The sequence below is a fragment of the Lepisosteus platostomus genome, chromosome 10 (genome assembly GCF_059453375.1).
Source record: "Lepisosteus platostomus isolate fLepPlt1 chromosome 10, fLepPlt1.hap1, whole genome shotgun sequence".
NCBI lineage: Eukaryota > Metazoa > Chordata > Actinopteri > Semionotiformes > Lepisosteidae > Lepisosteus > Lepisosteus platostomus.
The window spans coordinates 39,041,992-39,068,983 of NC_142620.1; the positions used below are offsets into that span (position 1 = coordinate 39,041,992).

Here is a 26,992-nt window from a genome sequence, read left to right on the forward strand (position 1 = left end):
TTTTTGCAAATGTTATGTTTGGTTGTGTTGTGTGCTGTTGAAAGATGGTTATTTTATTGGGGGAAAACAGTAGTGTTGGATCATTGCCCTTAGATGTAAACGTTTTATGAGTTTAGTATTGATTTTTCTCTGTATGTTGTGTTCAACATAGAAGGTAGAGGAAATACATTTATATCTTAAAAGCAATGTCATCAGAAAGATTTGAGACAATCCTAATACATTCTCTTCATTTTGGGATGCATGATTAAAAATGTAATATACAGTAGGTAAGACATTTTGTACATTACTATAAAATTAGACATACTGTTTTTTTTCAACAAAACATTAGGGAAAGCTTTTTAAACAGAGATTACGATCTAGGCCTTACATATGGGATTACATCACATAATATATCGAAAGAAAAACATGCATATGTTTGCATTTTACTTGAGTTGAGTAACTTTGAGATTTACCTCAGACTTGTATTTGTTTCAATCTTGTCTTAAAAAGATAATTTCAAAGATATTCATATAAGTCTTTCTTGTTGCTTCCAATTGCTTCATTGAGCAGATCATCAGTGGCTATAACTGCAGAAAGCTTCTCTGACTGTGAATATCGATCATCTATGGTTTGAATTTTACAGACACTAGGACCCAGCAGCCAGCTCTGCCAGCCAAGCAGAGCTCTCCAGGCTGTAGCTCAGACAAAGGCAGTGTGAGATTGTCTCTCTATCCTGCAGCATCCACACCCTCGCAGCACAAGACACGGGGTGAGTACTTACACAAGAAAAGCAAAAAAGATGATATGGAATACATGTAAATATCAAGCTACTACGTTCTTATGGTCATATGACTCACAGAAATATTTATTTATTAACTACTGCAAATCTGTCTGTGAGATATTCTAAACCTTAAGAAAAAGAATTACTTAATGAATGCATCTCGTTGGGAGTGGAAGCAGGTGGTTGGAAAATATATGGACACCTTTTCGTATTGCCAAAGGGAATATTTTATTTGCTGTGTTTGCTCTTTCAATACACATAGTGTTTTTTTAAACAGGAAATTTAAGTAAAATAGCTGAAGCTCTGAAACTTTTAAAATTACCCTTGCTATTGTCTGTGGTTAAACACAGCAATAATCATAAGTCGTGCCTTTAATCTGAAAGTCTTGGTTGTGTGCTGATTGTAAGACAGTGATTTTCTATTGTGCATGGCTACAGTAGCTTCCTCTGCCTCAAATGCTGTGAATGCTCTTTTAAAGCCAAGGTGTCATTTTGATGTAAAGAATGTGTCACTGTTAAACTAAATATCCTGTTCTGCTCTGATTCAGTACTTGTCCTTCATATTACTGTAGTTTAAAATATTCTAGCTGCTCAAAAGAAGCAACCTTCTGTCTTCTGTTAAACAATGGGATACTAGCTTCCTGGGGTAATGTCAAAGTGATTTACCTCTTTCTATAGGAGCAGATGGGCTTTATACTGTTGACCACTGGAGAATACACCAAATTCCCTTTGCTACACTATATGTTGTAAAATAACCCACAGAACTTAGTAAAGGGTTTTGTAGTTGAAATCTTGCTGCTTCATCATATCAATGGAAACCATCCTCTACTGTATGCTAATGTATTTTCCTAAAAAAGCTCCAAATATGATTTTGACTAAATTGGTATTATGGCAACTTATTACTTACAGAAACAAGAGATACCTTTTGAGAGAAAACCAAACCAGTGCTTCCAAACTGGCAATATCTGAGTAGTTTTTCCTTGGAATGAGCTATGGAGCTTTGTGTGGCTCACAGGGCTTTATGAAGAGTGAGGTGTGTGTGAAGCATTGGGATTAAGCACACAAATTAAGATGCAACACCAATGCAAGATATAAAACCATCCCTATTTAAATGATGTTACATTTCAGAGAATGGCTTGGGATTCACAAAGTGATAGTAAATCTTTTAAGAACTGGGTTCAAATCAGGTCACAAAGGCCATCCAAGCTGTAATGTGCTTGGCAAGCTGTAACACTACACATTTTGGATGACATTTCTTTGTTTAAACCAAATGGTCAGTGATATACTGTAAGGTCAGGACTGAGCTGAGCTGAAGGGTTTTAATGCAAAAAGCGTGGACAATCCCTATCTTTATCCAGTGGATTTGAGCCTGGCCTTTTATGATCTGCATGTGTTAAAGACAGCATCCAAGTAACACAAAGATGAACAGTGAAAGCAAAATCATGTGAAGATTCATATAAAGATAATTTTCTCTTGCTCAATACACAGTTTTTAGAATCAAGGTTTTCAGTAATCAATCTTAGCTGTTTTGGCTGCAAATATATTGTTATATAAATCAGTTTCATTGGTTGTGCACACCAAACTCTATATTATAAGGCTGAGCTCTTAATTTAATTGAGGGGACATGGACAGCGCATGGTAATCTAATTGTGTTCTAAAAATAGATAAAAAGTGAACAGTTTCTTTCTGTGTCGTGTGAAACTGGTATTTTTGTTGGGAGTGTACTGATGTACTGATGATGTGATAAATAAATTTAAGATGCTTTGTCAACTGTGGACAGAATGAATTCCCCCTTCCTAACTCTAACTACAGATCCATATTGGAGTCATTTATTTCAACAGCCTTATGGATCATGTGACTTTCATCCAACATTTGTCAGTGTATTCTTAGTACCTGTTTACCTTTTTACTAATAATGATTGCATTATCTCATTGTTAGTCAGAATAAATGTTGAATAAATGGCTAATGCTAGTATTATAAACAAAACTGTGAATAATTAAATATGGTAAACTACCATATAGGAGGATAGGCCTATCATTGAGTCTGATCAGTTGTTCTAAACCATCTGGTCAAATCAATCACCTAAACTCAGACAGATTAATCTCATTGTTCTCATATCACAAACATTTACAACATATAAGTAGTATTATTTAATCTACTATATCTAATAAACCAGGACAGTGAAAAGCAGAGCCTTTGTACAGAGTGCTTTGATCACAATAAGCACTATTTCAAAAATCTTGACAATGCAAACACTGCAGGACTTGTCAGGAGACAAACCTCTTACTTTCCATTTATTAACCCCCTTGAGAGAAATGTAATGACAGCTTCCACTCTGAGCTCATCCATATTGCTGCTGTGTGACGTTTTGGTGTCAGCTGTGTCCTCTCAGGTCTTTGCCAGCCCATGTTTAAAGATTTATCCCATGCTAGTGTTGCGCATTGATCTATATTAATAAGTAACAGAGAGCTATGTAGTTGGTTCCTTTTCCATAGACCTACCTATATGGCACACAATGGGAATATCATCATTATGCCCTGGGTAATCAAAAGCATGTAGGTTCCCCCTGGTCCATTACATTTACTTCATAATGTGATGACATAATGTGAGCTTCTGCCACATCCCCAATGGGAAAAATGAAACTCTCTAAAAAATGCTTCAGTTCTGTCTGGAGAAGCTTTGAGTTTTGCCATTTATGTGGTGGGGGAAGGGTAAAGAGAATAACCATTTTCCATTGCCCTGCCATGGACTAGTGGTTATCATTAAATTAAGACAAATCATTGGAGGAAGGGTTATGATGTTAAATACCAGTTAATAAAATAATAGAATTCCATCTGCTTTTTTTAAAGCTCTTATAAGACCAAAGTAATGCTGGCTGGTTCTTTGTATTTCAGACATGAGCTTACTAATTGTAAATAATTTCTTAGGTATGATGATAATTAATGGCCATTCAGGTTACACATATCGTAACATTACAGTCTCATATTCAAAATGTCAAGAGGATACTCCTTTTCACATTGCCTAACAATAACCTTGTCTCTCCTTACCAAAAACACATAAATTAGTAATTTCCCTTGGAATTAATTAATACAATGTTATTTTTTCAAAATAATGCTATTAGTTATCATGACCAACGACTAAATCTAAGACGGTTCTTCATGTACAACCTTCTATATTAGGTTCATTGCATTGCAATGTCTTTAAATTTAGAACAGATTGTTTGATGACTTTATAAGACAGAAAGAACATCCTGTGCTTATCTAGTGCTCATTTATTGTTTAAAAACTGGAGTTTTGGGATAATGCATTGCTTTGATAAGCATGCAAGGCTCTGGGTAAGTGTTTTTTTTAAATACTATTACAACATTTCTCATTGTGCTTTAGTTTAGTATAGTTTTAATTTGGATTATAAGCAACAAAGCTTTTTGATGAATATTAAGTTAATAGTTGGCTTACTATTGGCTTTGGAATGTATAGTATGAGATGTGCTAAGTTAAAGCTAATGTTATTGATAACCATAAAATAATAGAATCTGATCAATTTGTTAACGTAATTTCATTCTTTAGTTAATACAGAGCGTAAATGTCTGTTGTCAGCTGTAACATTGTCTGGTTAATTTAGGCCAGCTGTTTTTCATATACATTTTTTTTCAATTCTGTTCCCTTTTCTTTATTTTACAATCCTTTGCTATAGAAAATATAAAAAAATAAATTTATAAGTATGCAAGTAATTAGTCAGGATTAATTATTTTTTACTGTGACAATTTACATACCATTGGGAACTTAAGATATACTGTTTGGGTACTATCTGTGTTTGATCTCCTCCTACCTGTATGGTTATGAAACATTTATTATATTTGGTTTAAACTAAGTTTTTGTGTTTGAAAAATGTATTATACTTTGGATAGTTAAGTACATACATGGAAGCTATAGAATGCTGGTAGAAACAGTGGATTTCTTGTCTTATCAAACACATAATTAAAGACTGTGACACTGATGCTGGAAATAACTTCCTTGTTAAGTGTTATTAGGGGTTTCTTGCAAATGTCCTATTTTTATCTTTTGCTTTAGTAAATAAGATTTTTGTAATTCTATCAATGCGAGCAGGTGCTTTCTCTTTTCAGGCAGAATACTGGCCCTCGACTTTGCTTGAAGTATTTATGTACAGTAAGAAAGATGCAGTACTTCGATGAATAGAACTAGGGGTTCTCACAAATATTGTTTCAACGGGTACAATATCTTTCACTCTCTTTGCACAAGAGACAATGAACATTTGAACAGAACTGAGACTTTTAAGGTTGATTCATTTCATGAAGACTTGTTTAAGAGTTTTTTTCCATTGCATAGCCAATGAAAGAATCATTGAGCAAATAAAACACTCAGAGACAACTCAACAAAGCTGTTATAGATATTTTTTTCTACAATTCTTAGTTTACATTGATTTGCTGGTTCCAGAATTGATATTGGTCCTTAAAGTACTGACAGTATAATAGATAGGTCTACTGTATCTAAAAAAATAAATAAATGAATGTAAGACAATCACTTGAAAAAGGATCTATGAATGAAATAAACGTTTTAGGCTAATCCTTTGATTATTCAAAGTGCCAGAGCAAAGTACAGTGGGAGCTCCATCACAGACAATGCCTGAGCAGACATTCCCTGGAACACATCTTTTTTTGTAAAGAAAAAGGACTTGATTTTCAATTGAAGAACTGTTTGTATTTAAAAGGAGCAGATGTTTGTGAAGGGTTTCTTTGGCACTGACACTGTTCAACGCAGAACTTTGTTCAGCCTGTATGCAGAGCTTACTTTGCTCTTTGGGTGAAAGAATACAAAATTACAAAATAATTATTCTAACTCTTTGATATTCATATGTATCTGACTTTTTTAAGTTTGTGACTCACAGGACATAATATCATTTTATCAGAAATAATAACCTGTCTTAAAAAAACACTTGCAAACACCTCTCAGAATACATTATTTGATACTGTAGATTTAATGTATTTATTTCTCCTTACTGTCAGTTTTTCGGAATATGATGATGATTTATCTAATGCACAATACTGTGGTTTTTGGGGCTATTGCATCCTAGATCATGGGTTCTGGGATTGATTCTGGACTAAAGCACCTGTGAAGTCTCCCCATGTGTTGTTGTCGGATGTGGAGTTCTGTCCACGTTCACATTTGTTTTCTACAGATGTTCCACTTTCTTCCTTGTTCAGCTATTCTCTTTCTATACAGTATATCCTTATGGACAGGTACCCCACTTGTGCTCTCAAACCCTTCTTGGGAATGTTCTTCTAGGATAGGTATTAGGTCATTGTGACCCTTACCAGCCATTATTTATTATTTTATTTTTTAAATGATGGTGATGAGTACTGTACAGTATGTGCAATAGACCACATAATTCAGATAAAAATTATAAGTGATGTTCTATTATTAAATCAATAATTCACATGCTAAAAAAGAGTGGTTATAAGGAAACATTTTAATTTTAACCACTTAGACTGGGAAAACAACAGGTGTATAAGCAGCTGAGACTGAAATACATGAAAGCTGCTTTCTTATTCAGTTTGCCAAAACACCCACTAGAGGGAATGTCTGTATTGATTCAGTCTTTTCAAAGAGTCATGATAGAGTGAAGAAAACAAAGGTGTGAGAACCATTAGGGAACTATGATCATAATATAGCATGCTTTAAAATAAAGATTTATAATTTCAGGAAGGGCCATGATGGAATGAGATTAAGAGAAATATAATGGTATAAGAACATAGATCAATAAAGAATGAACGACAGCCCAAAAATACTCAGCTTCAAGCACAAAAAAAGATAATTCCCAAAAGTAAATAAAAGTGTAGATTTCAGATACTCCCAGACATAATGAATCAATTCATACAAATATAAGGAGAAAGAAAATGCTTTAAAGAGTAAGAAAAAAAAACAGCCAAAGAGAGTACAGTGAGTTGGCAGTAAAAAGGATATTAACTAGACAGAAAATATTAAAATACTATAGTATGTTTTTCATGAAATTTTTATGAAATAACTTGATTTTCAGAGAAAATAGTGGGACTAAAATTTTATTTTTTTAATTAGATGAAAGGGAAATGATTAGTCTTTTAAATTAGTGTTTACCAAGAAAGACATTTACTGCAATTCTCAGACTAAGAGAAGACAAAGTTCACTATTAAATAATATTAGCACAATTACTATAGGCACTAGAGGTGGGTCATCTTTATGGAAATAGAATTGTGGGGGGTAGCTAAAATGGAGTGAGAAAAGGTAGGTCTTACGTAGGACTAAATCAATTCATTGGATATGGTATGTTAACTGTATATTTTTAGAATAATGTTCTTTATAACAGTATAATACTTATAATATTATAATATAGTATAATAAATGTAATGCATATTTCTGGATTGAGAACTACTTACAGTAAATTGGGGTAATGTAGTTAAGATCTGAATCAGGATTCTGAATTAGGACAATTGCTCTTCGTAATTTATATCAATGATCTAGATAAATTACAGCATATGGGGTGGAGCGGTGGCTCTGTGACTAAGGATCTGTGCCTCTGGCTGGAAAGTTGCTGGTTCAAATCCCATGGCCAGCAGAGGAATCCTACTCTGTTGAGCCCCTGAGCAAGGCCTTTAACCCCAACTGCTCCAGGGGTGCTGTACAATGGCAGACCCTGCACTCTGACCCCAAGCTTCTCTCCCTGTCTGTCTCCATGGAGAAAAAAAGCTGGGGTATGCAAAAAGACAAATTCCTAATGCAAGAAATTGTATAGGGCTAATAAAGAAACATTATTATTATAGTTAGCAACCCATAGTTACAGATGATATTTAGAATACAACACATTCAAGGGAAAACACCTGGCTGATGCCATGTAATTTAGACAAGTATGGAGTGTTACAGTATATGTATGAAGAACAATGTAAGGGTTTGAAAACATTTTTTGTGCTTCAAAATATGTTTGTTAACATATTAAAGATTAACCAGTCCAGTCTTTTAAAAATAAAAATAAAAACAACAAACTTCAAATGCTGTGCTATGTCTGCTCAGGGGTGTGAAAAATGTTGGGCAATTTAAAGACAAATTAAATCCTCAGATAAACTAAAATTAGCAAGCAGTTCTTCAGCAGCAACAGCTAAGTGATCCTTAGTTACACTCTATTTTCATACTTTTAAAACTTGCACTAAAATAGTCTCTTTAGACTCAAGAGCTTTGATTGGAACGTCTAAGGAACACACTTGTCTTCTGGAACACATTATATCCTGGAGACAAACACAGTAACATTTTCCTTTGAACTTCTTTCCCTTTTGTTATTTCCTGGCCTTTCTGTCATTTTAAAAATTGAGGCTTCAAATTGTATTCATTTTTTACCGTTGAATAAAGTTGCCCCTGGCAGTCTGTGTTAAAGACCACCTGTGTTTTGAGTATGTGGATCATAAGTGTTACCCATCATGTATGAAGCTGTTCATACTTTCGAATGATTACTTGAAGTACAGTCAGAACAGTAAAAAAGTAGCCTTTTCTCTTCTCTATAATGTATCAATGTCTTGATTAGATCCATTTATTTCAGTCCAGTAAGTGACCAAGTTGTCTGCTTCTTTTCCATATTTCCTCAGCTCTCCAAACCCCACCACAGACATTCCACAACTTGTGTGTCACTATGGAGCTAGACTTCGGACACTTCGATGAAAGAGACAAGACCTCCAGGACCACAAAGGGTGCCCGCATGAACGGGCTGCCCAGCCCCACGCACAGCGCTCACTGCAGCTTCTACCGCACTCGCACCTTGCAGGCTCTAACCAATGAGAAGAAAGCCAAGAAAGTGCGTTTCTATCGCAACGGCGACCGGTACTTCAAGGGTATCGTTTACGCCGTTGCTACTGACCGCTTCCGCACCTTCGACGCTCTGCTAGCAGACCTCACCCGCTCTCTCTCTGACCACATCAACCTGCCACAGGGGGTGCGCTTCATCTTCACCATCGACGGATCTCGCAAGATCACCTCCATGGACGAGCTGGAGGAGGGTAAGCTTCTGGGAATGGGGAATGGAGACCAGCATTCACATCACACGTTTTCAATTCATCCCCTTAAAAACTCCAAATCTATGAGATGTGATTCCTCATACTGTGTATCTTCACACATATCTATCCCTACCCTTAATCATCACCCTAACCTTGACAGCCACTGAATGTGCAGCAGTGTTTATCTTAAGGGAATGGTATCCTGCAAGGAGATTGTTGCAGTTACATCCCAGTTACAGTTGTTAACATTTTAAAATTATATTTTAAAACCAGAAAGAAAAATTCTGCATAAGACAATGTTATGTAAAAAATGTAATAAAAAAGTATTTTATTTCTGTGTAAACCCTAGCTTTATTTCAGCTACTATAGTTTTCTCTGTCATTTTTCATGGCAGGAATTCCCACATTTATATTCAACTATGGCTTACATTAAAATAAAATTAAAATTGTATTTAATGCTTGCTTTAATCTAAAAATATAACAGTGTTAGACAGAGTTGTTAGACACTTTGATGCAAGCTTTAACCAGTGCCCTTTTCTTGCCATAGAAACAAGTACTTATATTTTGCATGAAAAAGAGTAAATCCAGAAATCAGTATCATTTACAGGATTGTTACTAATATAGCAGTGGTCTTACAGGTAATTTATTCAGTGGTCTTTCTTTAAAAGAAAAAAGACAATTGATTTAATTAGTTTTCAGATTGAGCATGGTAGCAGCTGCTTGTTCAATTTTCACGCCAACCCGTGAAGAGCTTATAAAGGAAGACTTTAGGTCTGCGGTTCTCAAATGCACCACAAATGTGCCAATAGTGGCACAAAATGAAGCATGTGGCCAGGTCTTCTGTTCAGTGAGTGGTAGAAAAGTTTTCCATTCTCAGCTTTTGGACCATAGCCTCCACCTTTGAAAAAGCTGAGCGCTCACTTTTGCACCAACCTCACCAACGGGTTGTCTGTAAAAACAAAACCTGGCCGTGTTTCAGAGGTTAAAGGGGGTAATACAGCTACGGAAAAAATGCACTCTAACATCAATATGTTTAAATGCCAGAAACATTAATCCCAAAGTATTAGACTTTGGAATTTATGTGAATGCAGAGGTTTATGGCGTTATCAGCATTACAGGAATTAGACAAAATTTGGTGGATGGTGTTGAAAGAGAGATAAACTGTTCAGGAAAGACAGAGGGGGAGTGGTCCTCATTTGACTATTGATAACATTTCCAACAAAAACATTGCTTTGCTGCTGCATCACACACAGCTATATGTGTGAACTGCTTAAAGGCAGGATAATAGAAAAAACTCAATCAGAGTAACAATGTAGGGATGTTGTGTAGCATAATTCATTTCCTCACTGAAATGACATTGCACCTTTCTGAAATAATGTGCTGACTTTCAACAAATTAGTGTTATAGTCTGGGCAGATGAGAAAATATTTTAAGGTAAAAAAAATACCTGAGTAAATTCCTGTCTATGATTAAATGAATATGATTTAAGATGTTAGTGCATAAGTGAGATTTCTTGCTCATGAGAGTATTTGCATATGTATTAATAAAAGACATCTATCTTTCAATTAGGAGGCACTGAACAAAGAATAAAACGTCTGAGTAACTATGCATTTCTGGTCTTGCAGCAACAGCAACACATTGAAAAGCTTAGTGACTGCAAATGTTTTTTTGAATGTGCAGGTAATACTAAAATACCGCGTATCTACACACTATTATAATTTTCCTTTTAATAGTAGCCACTATTACTTAGAAATCATATACAAGCAGCTTTTATATTTTATTGATTCTCTTCTAAGCAGTGCTTTGCAAAAGTATTCAGACCTTTTCTACGGTATTCCATTTTTTGATTTTCCAAAGTAAATGCATATACATATTTAAACTTCATTCAAAGGCTGAAATTTTTCAAAATGAAGGCTTTTACAGGTGAATTAGGTTACAATAAATACCAGCAAAACTGTGGCAAAGTGTATACTTGAACAGTATACAGTATGGGTGTGTGCATGTCTGTGGTTGTGTCTGTCTGCACCACGATAGACTGGCGTCCTGTCCACAGTGTCCCCTGCCTTGTACCAGTTGCTTGCCAGGATAGGCTCCTCCAGGAGCCTGAATTGTCAGAGTGGTTAGAAAATGGATGTATGGATGTATGGATCTAGTATCTAGTATCTAGTATCTAGTTTGTTAGTATATAGTACTTGTCTCCATCTGTTTCCACCAGTCTTGATAAGCTTCCCACTCCCTGCTCACAATACAAAACAATTACATAACGCTGCCACCACCAAGATTGACAGAAAAGATGGTGTTGACTGAGTGATGCACTAGGCCAAAAGGCCTAGGTTTTGACTTGTCTGACCAATTGTTCTAATGTGGGATTTGAGATATTTTTAATTTCAATCCCATATAAACCTCCTTTGTGGAATGCCTGGGATATTGTTGCCCCATGAACATTTTCGGCCATCTCAGCCACTGAACTCTGTCACTCTCTCTTTAAAAGTCACCATTGGGCTCACAGTTGCATCCATAACTACTTTCCTTTTTGTCCAACAGCTTAGTTTGGAGGGAGATTCCACAAGACATTTATTATTTATTGTGATATGATGATAAGAAATATTATGACACACTGACAACTAATTGTGTGATTTGTTAAGGTAATTCTGGCACCTCATTTAATTTAGGTGTGCCACAGTAAAGGGTTTGCATACTTATGCAATCAAGACTTTTACATTTTATTTATTTTTATTTTTTTGCTTTGAATATGTGGGGTTAGATTGTACAGCATATCAAAATATACGTTTCTACTTCAAAATGACGTCAAGCTTTAAAATAACACTATATTAACACTGCTCAAGAGTTTGAATATGTTTTCAAGGTGCAGTATGTTATTCCAGTTATATGTACCTACCACTAACTCTCAGTAAAATGCAAAAATAATTCAGACTTTTACAACTACCGTTTGCCCGAAAACTAATTAAGCAACATGTTTCAATTGAGCTTTTGATGAGTTCAAAACTGGAGTCCAGCTTGACTGAGTCATTCACCTGCTTGAGTCATTTTAAGAATACTGCATAGGTTTTTGGGAACGGGTGGTGAAATGATATTTTTTTTGTTCTTTCTTGATAGAAAAAAATAGATGAATACAATTTGGTTCACAAGCAAAGACTGAAGGCTGGCAGCCAGAATTGAATAGCCACCAGCTTTCTTCACAATTGGCTGTGTGTCTAAAAGTGTTGATTTGAGTAACAAATGGTGGTAGATTAAATAAAGGGTCAGATTTTTTTCCTTTATTTTAAAAGGCATGTAACTTGAGAAGAAATTCTCATTTACAACAAAACACAGTACATATTTTCTTATGGTACTTTGTTGAATTATTCTTTCATAATCACATGGGTTCAGTTATCTGTAAATGAATCTATGTAGAAGTTATTCCAACACAAACATACAAGTTAATCTTAAATGGTGGCTTTAAATTATACTTAGCCCCACAAAAGCTTGTAGATATTACTCTATCAGGTTATTAGTAATTAGATTATTAGATTCACATAGAATGATATAAATCATTATTATATCAGTTATTAGATTCAAACAGAGTGATATAGATAGATAGATAATACTTTATTAATCCCGTTAGGAAATTGATTAACTTGATATAATTGATATGATAACATTTCAAAATGCCCTTAAGCTTTCATTATCAGTGCAGTACATGATGACGGTACCACCCACCCACAAAATTCCATTGTCTGTATTTTCTTGAAAGTGAATAGAGAACTTTGACCTATTTTGTATTTCTGTGTAGAGAATGAAAACATTTTCTTTAAATCAAAATAATTGTTCACCCACAAAAATGTTGCACTTTCATTCCCTTATAGCAAAGTTAAAATCAATAGCTTTTTCTTTGCACCCACTCCCACAGATACTGTACAACCGAAATACACCCAGCTGGATGGAATGTTATCATCTGAAGTATTGCTGGTGGCATGTTTTGAAGAATTCCCTGATCTCTGTGGTAGAATCTTAGAATCCTGATTCAAGGCCTAAATGGTTCCTGTGATCTCACTATCTAATACTGCTGTCTGGATTTAAGGAATTCTATATGATTATGATTACATGAGCCTACTCTTGTTTTTAAGAGGTCTGTAGCGATGATGCTAATAAATGTAGATATTTTATATACTTTTTATTTAACTTAATTTTTCATTTAATTTAACTCATTTAGCATGTTTGCAAGACAAAAAGATAAATAAAGACCTTCTTATAGAATGAAATTGATAAGGAAAAAGCAAATAACGCTCTCATCCAAAATATAAATTCAAAATATCTCCTGAATTCTAAATTCTAAAATTGATAATTTGACATGCTCAAGGTATACCAATCTTGTGTAAGTCTGCTTCTGAAGGCACCCTTGGAATGTGCTGTTCTGAGCTTCTTAGACAAGAGTCTGTGTGGAATTAAGCTTGATCACCCAATTTAGCACATTAAGCAGCACTCTTCTCTCCACCCCCCATCAAATTTCCTCTTTCACATCAGCCTGCATGTCATCCATGCCCATCAAGGACACTCCTGTTTCATAACAGCCATTTAAGGCTGAATACATGAGAACCCATTTATGAACTCACCATGCCCAGCGTGGTACAGACAAAGGATGGGGAATAAAGAAAGGAGTTAATTATACCAAAAAGAAGAGCAGCTGAGGAAAGAAGCCCCCCACCCTTGTCTTTTTATCCTTTTTGTAAGCAGCTCAAAAGGAAGAGATGATCACCTCATTTTGATCAAATTAGCACTGATTTAACTCTTTGTTGCTTTTCTATAATCTACCCCCTTGGGTCCTTCTGCCATTGGAAATTATTTTAAAACAACCACTGATCTAATGAATAAGCATTTTTATACTGCATGCTGTGTGGAAAACAGTTTCAAAAAGGCAACAGATAAAATGTGGAGGGACTAGCGGCATCCACTAAGGAGAAGCAAGTATCCGAAAAGAGTCAGATGCTGATAAACATAAGTGAAAATTAGTTCTATAGGGACATGGAGCATTGAAAAGGATTTAAGACACACACAAGCTGAAGACATGCATGAGTTATTCATTTCAATCCAATAGTACTATACAGAAATTCAATCTGACTTTTAACAATTCCATATTTGCTTTTCTGTGCTGGTTTAAAGATACAGATGAAATAAAATAGCTGAAAATATTCATGAATCCAGGCATCAGAATTCCTGCTCATCAAGGTCTTCATTTTTTTTCCTTTTTCTTTGTCAGTCCTTTAAAAATGCCATTGAATGTCATTAAATGTTATCAAATGCTTAAAATAAGGAATGATAATATAAGATGGTATCGATTTAATTGGTTTCAGACCAATTCAGCAATTGTTGCAGGGATGCAAAAAATGTATTCCTTTTTGTGCTGTACCAGCATACACCCACCATCCTCTGCTGAAAGAAAAGTAATCCTGCCTGCCAATAACAAGCACCTCCTGGGGCAGATAATTACTTAAAAAGAACTGCAATAAAAAAACTCAAATGTTGCAAGCTTCCAAGAGAGATACAAACTAAAGCTCCTTAATTTTGTGTGATTAATTAGAGACTCTTATAAGATGTCTGTCACTCATAAACAATTCAACTTCCCACAGTCAATGTCACTCTTTAAGCCTCTCTATGCTGCCCACTGAAATAACAATACACTTCCTAAACCTTTAATCTAGAGACAAAAATCAAAACTGTCTTTAGCTGTTATGCTCCATGATTCTTGATAGCACCATTGAACCTCTAGTCCTACACCTGTACTACTAAGAATTTATATCCAGAAAATGAATGATTTCCATCTAGTATTCACACTAATGTCTGAACAGATTTGGTAATGGTCTTTCTGGGAGTAATATGTTTCATGTTATTATATGTTTTTAGATCTTACATGCTTTTGCAATATATCCTATTGAACATTTTTTTTCTCCAGTGATAGAGTTCTTTTACAATGTACCACCACTTAAAGCTAAATGGAGACTGTAAGAAAATGACCCTCCACAGCTTAACACAAGGAGACTTTGCCAGAGACTAAGTAAATAGGCTTTGAAAATCATCTTTAATTGAACCAAACATTCCTCCCTAATGCAGTATTTAATCTCTCTTCAGTTCTGTGTTAGAAAATAAAAGGAACTCATAAAAAATATATTTGTCTTTATCTTTTTGTCTTGTAAACATTGTAAGTTAGTCAAATTAAATGAAAAAATAAGTTAAATTAAAAGTATATAAAATATCTACATTTATAATAACAGTGAAGTCTTCGGATAAAAAACTTTCTTTGGATGTTTGCCTATTAGCGGTTTTCTTGTTAACCTGCTCATTTTAGAAATGAATGTGCTCCTGAGATATTGTGAAGCTGTGAACGGAGAGCTGTTGGCAGAACAAGGTCTTAAGAGACAGTAATCTTGAAAGGTGACCTCCTAAATATAGAAGTGGTGGCAAACTTATAAATGGAGTCATTGACAAGGTTGAACTAGAAAAATATGTCAAAGCTTGAAGCCATACAGTATTAAATCTTGCTGCTCTCTTTTTTAAAACAGCCAAATACAATTTTTGGAGGTCATTGTAAACCATTTTTAAGTATTCTAAGTAGGGCATGGTTACTGTAAAACTGAACCCTTAACTTGAAAGTGAAAATTTGCTTGCTGGAAATGAAGAAACTTTTAGTTTAAGGGATTAAACAGCTAAAAAATAAAGCCTCTTTGATGGGATAATTCACACTAAATCCTCACCAAGGTTTCTTGTTGCTGTTGGAATAAATGTACTTTAACTCTTGAATTTGACATTGGTTTGCTGAGAAATTACTTTATCTGACAGGAATACATACACAGTTGTTAACCATTTTAGGATTTACAGTACATGGCATTTGCATGACAGAAGAAATAGTAAAACTAAACATTTTTAATTTTCATTTAGATGAAACATGATTATTTCATTCCTGGGGGAAATAATCTTTAAAATTCTACATTTACCCCACTTTTTACAAGACTTAAGAGTTCAGTGATTCTCAGATCCAGAAAACGAACCTCAAAGTGATAGAAAAGAGGTACAATAACAAACCTCTGATTCTTTAAATAAACTCTAAATCCTAAAAAAAACCCAATAAACTTCTACCATCACGGGTTTGGATGCCTCACATACATCCAATTTTCAATATCCATTTTTAATTTTTCTGAATCTTAATGTTACATCCTTTTTGCAAAAATGCATTTCCTAGTACATAATCCTGCGCAAATTCATAAAGAAACAGTAGTAATATGAAATACTAATAAAGAAAAACAAAACATGGTTCGAGATGCAGGTATACCACTAATGCTAATTTGTAAGAAATGATACATACAGTACCAATTCCTAATAATACACAGTTTGCTAAATAATAAGAGAATAGCTTCTGTCAATGCAATAACTTTAACCTAAACTACACAGTAGTGTTGAGATCTCCAGAGAGTAAGTACACGTTTGTTCACTGAATGCAGTGTTGTTGGTTTTATCATAGAGCCTTGAGGGTTTACTATGTTAGGAAATTAAACCAAGTTCCCAACTGACCATTTTAACACAACAAACTACTGTACAGCCTGTATGCTTTTACTTCAAACATTCCTGCCATATCTCCTCTGGCACTAAACTAATAAAACCAAGCAATGTTACATGCCAGTGGCTCCTGTTTCGCAAACACAATAAAAACAACAATATGATGGTGATCAACTATATAATTCTGTGATTTAGATTTGAACATATATACTGTATCAGATTGAGCAACTTCCCATATCTTCAAGTCTAAGATTCAGCTTATACCTCTCAAGAAATAAAATCTCAAAACTCTTTTTTTCTATCCTTTAAATAAGAGAACAGGAATAGCACAGTATTGTGAGTCAGAGACAAAAGCTGCAGATACAAAAATATAATAACTCTTAATACACGGTGGTGTACAAGCAGTGACAAATATTATTTGTACAGTTTCGCACGTCAAGATATAATTAAGTTTCCAGCAGCTTCAAAAGTAGTGAGACAGAAAGTCCCTTCATTCCTGTTGCTTGGCTTTTTGCTCAATTTTCTTTTGACAATAGCATTACCACCTTATAGCATCATACTGTATGTCAGAAGTTAATCAAAGTTGTGCCTAGTCAGTTCTTACAAAGAAGACCATAAGGAAAACCAGGTAACTGCTGTAAGTGGTGCTGGTGGACCAGTAAGTGGCATGCTTTCTTCTTGACCAGAATTAACAAATCAATACTGCAGTATATTAATTGGGGACACTGTGCTGTTGAAGATGCCATGTTTCAGATGAAACATTAAACTGAGACGCTACCTTCTGTACCCGGTCATTAAAGAACCCATGGCACTCTTAGTAAGAATAAGAGTGATATGCCTGCTGTCCTGCATAATGTCTCATTGCTCTACCTGATCTATTCTCTGTTGGAGCTTTTGGATCACCTACTATAGTAGGGTGCTGCACTTGACAGGTTGTTGAAGTGGGTCTACTTCTATATGTCGAATTCACCTAGATTTCACTCTCTCCAGGGTAAGCTCAGGAAACACAGAACAACAGAACATTTCATAGCGTGTATAGATGTGTGTCAGCAGATTTGTTCAGAGGAATATGTTAGCTTGATTGTTGTTTGGAAGTGCTGTCCACTTACAGAAATATTCCATCATGAAACAGCTGTAAAGTGAAAGATTAGGAGAGAGAAATGTGCTTTTGTGTTGAGACTTGATTGGAAATAAATAGGTTCAAATCTTTTTTGAAATGAGCAACATTTCATTTGTTATTGTCTAAACCACAAGGAAACGAACAGGCTATTTTATCCGTATCTATTAACAGAAGAACATGTCCTTAATTTAATATAAGAAATGCTGATTCCTTTGTTTGATGGGATAGAAAAACAAGTACAGCTGCCAACATTTTATCCCCTGACTTCCTTTTGTGCAGTGATCAGCTTTACGGTTAAACAATGGTGAAAATGCAAGTTTGCAGTGATCTATGAAGTGGTTTATCCTTTCATTCTTTCTTCATTCCCATAATAATGCAAGCCTGGCCAGCAGTATGTGACAGCCGGTGCTAATTTATATAGACAGTTAATACGTTATTATGTTGATTTGTTCCTTTTACAATTTTGCTGCATACAAGCTATTTTCTATAACCTGTGTATCGTATTGAAAATAAGTCTTTCTGTTTATAGAGCCTTACACTGTGATTAACAATAAGATATCCAATCTTTAATCAGGGGATTGATTGATAATTCATGAAATTTGAATAGACTAAAACTTGTGTCCCCTTCAAATGCAGTTTTATGAAATGATGAACTGTACTTGACATTTGTGATCAAAACTGGAAAATGTCAAAACACTCTTTTAAAGATACCAGGTTCAGACAACAGTATTAGAACCTGAATCTGGCCTGTATATTTAATTAAATAAATAATAATAATAATAATAATAATAATAATAATAATAATAATAATAATAATTGCTTACACTTATATAGCGCTTTTCTGGACACTCCACTCAAAGCGTTTTACAGGTAATGGGGACTCCCCTCCACCACCACCAATGTGCAGCATCCACCTGGATGATGCGACGGCAGCCATAGTGCGCCACAACACTCAACACACATCAGCTATCAGTGGGGAGGAGAGCAGTGATTATTAGGAGGCCATGATTGGTAAGGGCCAATGTGAAATTTGGCCAGGACGCCGGGGTTACACCCCTACTCTTTTCGAGAAACGCTCTGGGATTTTTAATGACCACAGAGAGTCAAGACCTCGGTTTTACATCTCATCTGTAGGACGGCGCCTGTTTACAGTATAGTGTCCCCGTCACTATACTGGGGCATTAGGACCCACATGGACTGCAGGGGAGCACCCCCTGCTGGCCCCACTAACACCTCTTCCAGCAGTAACCAAGTTTTTCCCAGGAGGTCTCCCATCCAGGTACTGACCAGGCTCACACCTGCATACTAAATGATTTAGTATGCATTTATCATACTAAATGATTTAATTCTAGTGATAGATCTGTAGTTGAATTCCCTGTAAATTCCTCTCACTTTTCACATGCAAGCATGTCTACAATGCCTAATGTGGCTACAATGTTTAAATACATGATATTACACAATTTTAGTGAAAACCTAAATTAATTAAATGTTGTTCAATACTTTCTGAAATTAAAATGCTTGCAACTTTTTAAAGCTTACTGGGCTTTATAAATCTCTCCTTAAATCTCCAGATGTAGAGTTTTATACATAATGACATGTGGCCATGTGCTAAATACTCCATACAAATCAAGAAGTAGTTGTATCTAATCTGGAACACTGATATACTGTATTTTGTACATAGGACATAAGACATAAGACATGTAGGATTAAATCAGAACTATACATGATGATAATGGGATGTTGCTGACTGGAATCAAGAATTCTGTACCATACTGTGGTTGTTCCCAATTGTCCGATGGGATGTCTGCTTTCTGTTATAGCCAAGGTCCTAATCAGTCAAATGTGTTTGAATTTTTTGTTTGAGGAATATTTTAAAAATTGTTTTCAGATTTCAGAATTAAAAAGCAGTGTCTAGTAAATGTTACCAACTGGACCTCTGCAGAGAGAAAGAGAAGTTTATTGTGGGAAAGTTTGATACATTGTCATTCACATCTGTCTGTTCATAAACTGATCAACAGCTAAGAGATGTTTAGATAGAAAGCGAGTTCTTAAGAAAGAAGTAGAGAAGGAAGAAGGGACAGCAATGTTCTTCGACAAATAGCCTTGAAGTATGGTTTTTTCAGAAATGAAAGTAGCAAGTAGATCAATTAAGAGCATCAGTCAGTCCCAGTGATTAGAAGTTCAGTGGAAAATAAATCAGCACAATGTCCCACAGGACCAGGTCTGGGAACAGTTGCTCGAGCAAACAGGAAGTACTGTAGCAGGTTTGAAATCTGTGATTTGCCAGTGGCTTGTTTAATCTTTTGCCACTTTTATAATTAATAGTTGTACACAGGCAGTTCAGTTGTGCCTGTTGATATTTTAATTGGTATTGTGTTATTGAAACACTAAAGTTATATTGCAAAAAAGGACAAATTTGGCAAACATAACAATTTTCAGAAATCAGCAAAACAAAAGCATGGGGTGCAATTAAAGGTTACTTTATTCATCTATCCATTTTCTAACCGTTTTATCCAGAACAGGGTAGCAGAAGGGCCAGATCCAATCCATCATGCAATGGGTGACAAACTGGTTACACCCTGGATGGGACACTAGTCCATCACAGGGTTACTTCATGCATTTTATTAATAGAATTAAACTTGACTGATTGGTTTCTCACTGTCTGCAGGGGAGAGCTACGTTTGTGCTTCTGAAAACTACTACAAGAAGGTGGACTACACCAAGAATGTCAACCCCAACTGGTCAGTGAACGTCAAGGCTTCAGCCAACCAGAAAGGCTTGCAGTCTCTGGCCAGTGGGAAGGTGGCCAATGAGGTGAAGGAGAGCAAGGATTTTGTGAGGCCCAAGCTGGTCACGGTGATGCGCAGTGGTGTGAAGCCGCGGAAGGCAGTGAGAGTCCTCCTTAACAAGAAGACGGCACACTCCTTCGAGCAAGTCCTCACAGACATCACAGAAGCCATCAAGCTGGAGAGTGGGGTGGTCAAGAGAATTTACACACTCGATGGCAAACAGGTATGTTCTATTGCAAATGAATGGAATGAATAGGTTGTATTTCCGAGATGACTTAGAAAGAAAGCAGAACACTTACTATACATTAAAACTTATTAGGCTACTTCTAATAGAATTTAAATGTTTCATGTAGTTGTAGAAAATGTCTATAAATATGTTATAAGCAATGTATTACATACTGTATATTCCATAGGTCTACAATTTCACATGATATATTTCTTTGATTTTAAAGTGCCTGCTCGAGACACCAACATACAGTAGGTTCTTTAATATAACACCTGAGCAAGGGAATAAAACATAATTTATGCTTTATCAAAAATTGTAATGTTGCTTTTTAAACTTACTTTGTATTATCAGCATGTATTCACCTGTAACTGGTTGATGTTTTCATCAGGTAAATTATGTGATTTTCTTTAAACTCCAATGGTGAAGAACATCTGTAAAAAATTCCAAACCACATTTGTTAAGCTATACAATTTAGATGGTCAAATGCAGGAAGGCAGTGATTACTGAAGCTGTCTGCAATGTCACAAAAGTTCAATCTACATAACAAAAACGAGACCTTTATTATTTCCTTTCACAAATACATGCAAGACTGTATGTAGGCTAGCATAATGAATATGGGTTCTGATTTGTAAAGAGGAAGAGATAAACTTTATAATACATATTCTTGGTTTCATAGTTATTTTAGGGACCTTTGAGGAAGTAAAGTTACCCTGGCACTGATATGGAAATGTGTATGGAAATGTATGAAAATGGAAATTTGCTTCAGCTAAGAGAAGATCAAGGGCATGTACAGTTTAAGATTTTTATGTATAACTCAATTATAGAAACATTCTTAACGTAATTATTAACAAAACAATCTGAACTGTTTTAATGCTTCCTTCATACTTATTAATCGTCAAAAAGGTCAGACTACTGGCTCATTAATTAATTTCTAAAGGGAACAAGTTACCTTTAAAATTTAGCATGTCAGGAAAAAAAAAACATTTCCTGTTTGAGAGCAATAGTTATTACAAAGGCAGTGCAGTCTACATAATCTTTGAATCTTTGAAGACAAAGTGTCAACCATAGATATTAAGTGTTTTCTCAAAGGACAAGAGCTTCTCCTGCGAGTTAGTAGATGGCAGAGACAAGTCATTCAAGGTACAACACATCTGCAAATGACCATTCTGTTGACATTAGAAAATTATTAACAAACCAAAACACCATGCAACAGTTATAGAGTTGTAATGGGACATGGTTACAGGTGAGGTTTAGGGATTAGGGATCGACTACAGTAACACCATCCCAGTGAAATGGTGGTCTGTGTCTCTTTAGAGGCAGAATAATGAAGTACTGTAGATGTCATTGAGTGAAATGCTAACCAGGAAGTCATACAACAAGTGATTTCTGTGCTCTTTGATAATTATTCACCACCCCCCAGAGAATACAATGCATGTACAGCATGTGCATGGGAAGGAGGGCTGGGTCATGATTTTGATCTATGGTGTCCAGAGATCTACGAGTGGAGAGGGATCATCTTTCACAGGATAAGCCTGTGAAAGTGCTGATTGGTATACTGTATATTTGTTATATTTTTATATCATACAGTATGTTATGTTTTTGTTTGCTTCCTAGCTACAACATATTGAATAAAGATGGTGATGCCAAAAAGCAAACATCCAACCTTGTATTATTAAACAGTCTGGGGGTAACATAGAACACTTACTGTATATTATCCATTTTAACATGTTTAAAATCCAGTTTATTTCTATCTTTGCTGATGATTTAGAAGTTTCAGTTGTTTTTGGTATGAGCATACGTGAAGCTTTACAGAAACGTTTGATTGCATCTTATGTTCTTGTTAGTTATTTTGAGACATCTTTTGAGGGCTGTTTGTTTTTCTGGTCTGACTGGGCTCCCAGAAATACTGTAACTATACTGTTGTAGCTAGAAGGGAGGAAGTGTTTTCCATTGGTGTGATGTTGTGATTATTTTATTTTCACGTTATGATAATGAACAGCATTATCAATTGACTAGCATTATAGAATTAATTATACTGCATCATGGTTATTTTGGGTACATGGGTACTCTCCTGTTACATATTTAAAAGAACAGAGAACCTTTTTATTTCAAACAATAGGCTGTCGTGTGATTTACATGGATCATGTGAACACAAATCTACTTGTTTAATTTTATCCAAGATTCTGCAATTTCCCTCATGGGATCAATAAAGTATCTATCTATCTCATAGTGTTGCAAATGTCCTAGATTAGCTTGGTAGAGCCTTAAACTTGATTTACTTCCTCCGTTTATGATATATTTTATCTTTATCTGTCTGTTATTTAGAAAGTCTGACTTTTAATTGTTTTCAGATTCTGGCTGTAGGCAGAATTTATGACAGTGATGAATATAAAATACTGTATATTATACTATGGGCAGTCAATCTATATTCTTTAAATGTTTGCAGAAACATTTAGGTGTCTGCCTGTACAGTACATGTTTTTTTTTAATAGAAAATTCAGGTCCACTTTACAGGACAACTTTACAGAACTGTATAATTTTTACAGCAAATTACATGCAGAAGTAAACAAGATCTCTATTTCAAAATGCCATATGAGGTTGGCACTACTTTAACAATTATACCATTGTACACAGGGTAATCACAGATTACAGTCTGTGTCTTTCAGCTGTAATTCATTATTTGCAATTTTAAGTGCTTTTAAGTAATCTAAAGTCAGTGTTGGAGGGCATTCATGTACTTGTGTCACATACGTCTTTTACAATGTTCACTGTATTTTCATAATACTTAAGTTTTAATATAAGGCAATCTTTGTGCATAAAGTATTTCCAGCAAGTACACATGTTCTCTTAATTGTTTTACTTTAAGTGAGAGAACAGTATTTCAGTTTGGTAGTAGTGATAGTTTGTCCCTGGCGTGAATCTGTTCTGCCTGATGATACCAGCGGGTGGTTTTAATGTTATTTCTTACAAATAAAGTACTGTACTGTATTATTTTAGCAAAATAAGTATTGTAATAATTCCATGCATATACAGTAGGTAAAATAAAACGTAGTGCATTTCTATGTATACTAATTATTTTTAACAGAAGTAGATTTTATATGGCTTTATGAGGGCACACTATAAACTGGATGATATTTTGCTTATTAGTTTTGGTTCCTGAACTGGGAATAGGATCCATGACAGAGCAAATTTGTCATTTCCTGACTGCTTTCTCATGAGTCTCATGATTCCATAGGCAAATATCCCATGTTGACAATCCCCACTCATGGACCTCCTGTCAGTTAATGTGCAGAGGGTCCCCTTTCTATTTCAGAGCCTTTCGCATTCTGAAGCAAAATCTTTTCATGCAACACTGGCTTACAAAGGTGACCTACTGGGATTACAACAGAGGAAGCTTGTAATAATCAAACGTGCTACAGCTACTGTACATTGCAGATTTAGCAGGAGCTGAAACAATGTTATAGACCACCTTTTTCTACTATTTATGGTTAATATTTCAGTATTTCTTCATGATTTTATTTGAACAGATACCTTTATTTTAAATGTGAAAAATAGAACACACCAGATCTAATATTAAAGACAATCAACTGTGTCTGGCTCTTACCGGTACATGCAGGCTTTGGTGTGCTAAAATAAACTTGCCAAGATAAGGAGAGTAGCTTGAAAAAAAACAATTATATATGTTGTACACAAGGGTCAAATGTTCAAGCCAGGGACAGACTGAGACACATGATTTTACCAGTCTTCCTTGTTCCTGAAATGGCTGGTGTGTTTGGAGGTTGAATTGGCTTCAAAGCATCAAAAGATGAAGAGGTGGGAGAAGCTATAAAAGCTGATCTGATACTAGTCATTATAAACTCACTTGAACTGAAAATCTTTAGATACACAAGTCCACCAGGATCATGACTAGGATCTCTGAATCAAAACTGTTGTACAACATTAAAATTGAAGAACAGAAAAATGTTTCTCAGAGTGCTGTACATATTACTATATGTAAGATATCATCTGGGCAAAGGAAATAGTATTTTTTTTTATCATGGCTTCATCCAAAAATGAGATTTGCTGGTTTTAGCTGCAGGTACAGTAAAATGCTAACCTGCCTATCTTTGATATTCAAAAGGTCAATGCAATAAGAAGGATAAAAGATGCAGAAAATAACTCCAGTGTTTGATCTTAGCTGTGGCTATGTTTTGTGGTTGCTATAGTGATTATATTTACAGTACACTGTATTTTGAATGGCTTTGAGGGCATTGTTGAATGGTCTTGAATGAGATATTTCTCATTCTTCTCACTGCTCAAAACGATGTATTTATAATTGACATTGTATTAGAACCTTTTTTAATGCCTCCTTTTACATCACCATCCTTATTACAGAATATTTTATAACTGAAGCAATGGAAGCTTGAGGGGTGTGGACTTATTCAACCTCCGCACAAAACAGCTCCTACTGCCTTATTATTTTTAGTTGGGCCACAAACACAAAATCACAGTATATTTATAACAATAATGTAAACTGGCAACTGGTGAAAAGTATAAGAGCTGATGAAATGATTCTAGTCTTTCTTTTGGTTTAGGAATTTTCACATTTATTTATATTGTTTGTGTGTCCTCTCCCAAGCACTGCAATGGAAAATATGTAATACTGCCACACCTGTAGGGTTCTAGATGATCTGAGACACCTGTTAATAGAGTCAGTGGGCTTGGGGAGCTTGCAATAAAGAATATGAGGTTTTGTCCTCAAGTGGAATGTGTTTGACAGATGTGTATACTTCATTCCCTGGGAAAAGCTTGACCAGCCCAGACAGTAAGAAACGTTAGTGGGTTATGTGATGAGCTACCATGAATGGGCCAGACAGGTCAGTCATCTGGAAACTGCGAAGTTTGCTGAGGGTTATGCAATATGCCATTTTATCGGATAGTGTGGAAAAATGGCATTACACTCTTGATGAATATTAACAAACATTTGATTGAGTTTTGTACTGCTTTATTTGTTTTCAACCTTGGCTTCCAGAATTGATTCTTTTAGATTTTAGCAAGCCCCTTTTAAAGTCATTTTTAAAAGATGACTCATAACATCTTATATTGTATATGTCCTACGTTCATGGAAATGTGCTGTGCCCATCAATCCATTTTCTACCTGCTTAATCTAATTTGGGATTGCAAATGCCCTGTGCTTATGATAACTGTAAATCCTGTGTCTATCCTTTATTTTCATATGGCACTGCCATTGTCATTTTTACACATGTAATGGATTTATATTTACAGTATATTACAGTATTTAAGTTTATATACTCTATATCATATATATACCATGTGCTGGGATTTTGTGAAAACATTAGGAAGGTTAGTTCTACTTCTTAGAATTAGAAATACATTGATGCAGACTACAGTTGCATTCTGTAACTGTGTTACACAACCAAAGTCTTACAGTGTCAGTAAATTTCTGCTCTTTCCTAAACCTAGCATTAAAATCTGACAATCCGTTTCACAGGTTTCTTAGGGCACATTATCATTGATGGGTAAAACACAAATTTGTGTGGGAATTATTTTTGAAAGACACAAATGTAGAATTTAGTTTTAGCTAAAAAGATGCTAAATGAGCACACGAAGTGTCTAAATTCATCATAACATTTAAACACATACACAGGACAGATTATCTAAAGATAATTGCTGTTAGAGACACACTATAGAAACACTGTGAAACTTGAAAATATGAATAAGCAATGTGGGAACTGCAATTGCCTTTCAATTGAGCTTGCTATCTGCATGGAGTTTGAATGTTCTCTGGGTGCTGCAATTTCTGCCTCCTTTCACACATGGCGTGAGTATATGCTTGTTGCTTGCTGGGAAAGGCTCCAGCTCCCCCTGTTCCTAAAATACATGAAGAAAATAGATGGATGGATAATATAATATAGATCTTAACTTGTGACTAGAATATTGTGGACTCAAATCCGGGGTGAGGCACTGATTTTGCACTCCTAAACAAGATACTTAACTCAGATTGCTCCAGTAAAATACCCGGCTCTGTAAAAGGGTAAAAATGTAAGTTACATTGGATGAAAGTGTCAGCCAAATAAATTATTAATATTGTTAACATTAGCTTTTTGTGTTCTGCTGGGAAGACTGTCGAGTTCTGTTTGCTTATTGTGGTGTAAGAAGTGGGCAGATAATCGCACTAGCACTGTTAACCAGCCTTGCTTCTTTGACAAGGTAAATTTAACAGATCCTTTTGCTTACCACACTCAGATACCATCACTTATAAAAATTTCTGGGCGCACCAGCCTAATAATAGATAATCCATTCCCTGAGTGGGTGAGTGTAGCAGATTCTTCAGTGGGGAGGAAGATGCATAAACTACATACAGTGCCACTCTTTAAAGTTGCTCTGCGTGTTTTTTTTGTCACAAATACATTACCTGCTCACCAGATCATTTCTGTAGCTGCTCGGAAGATTTAGGAAACAAATTAAAACTTTTGTCAATCTCAAGCTAGAAATACATTTTACTTAATAAAATTCAGTC

General features: G+C 35.3%; 1 protein-coding gene across 1 annotated transcript in view; it reads left to right on the forward strand.

Annotated features, from left to right (window-relative positions):
• Positions 1-649: 649 nt before the first annotated feature.
• LOC148653687 (neuronal migration protein doublecortin-like) overlaps positions 650-26,992 on the forward strand; it is a 78,430-nt gene continuing 52,087 nt past the window's right edge. Inside the window, exons 1-3 of the mRNA XM_088648953.1 lie at positions 650-748; positions 8,386-8,793; positions 20,126-20,469. Of these exons, the coding sequence (XP_088505079.1) occupies positions 8,430-8,793; positions 20,126-20,469 (708 nt within the window). The 5' untranslated portion in view covers positions 650-748; positions 8,386-8,429. The remainder of the gene's footprint in view (positions 749-8,385; positions 8,794-20,125; positions 20,470-26,992) is intronic.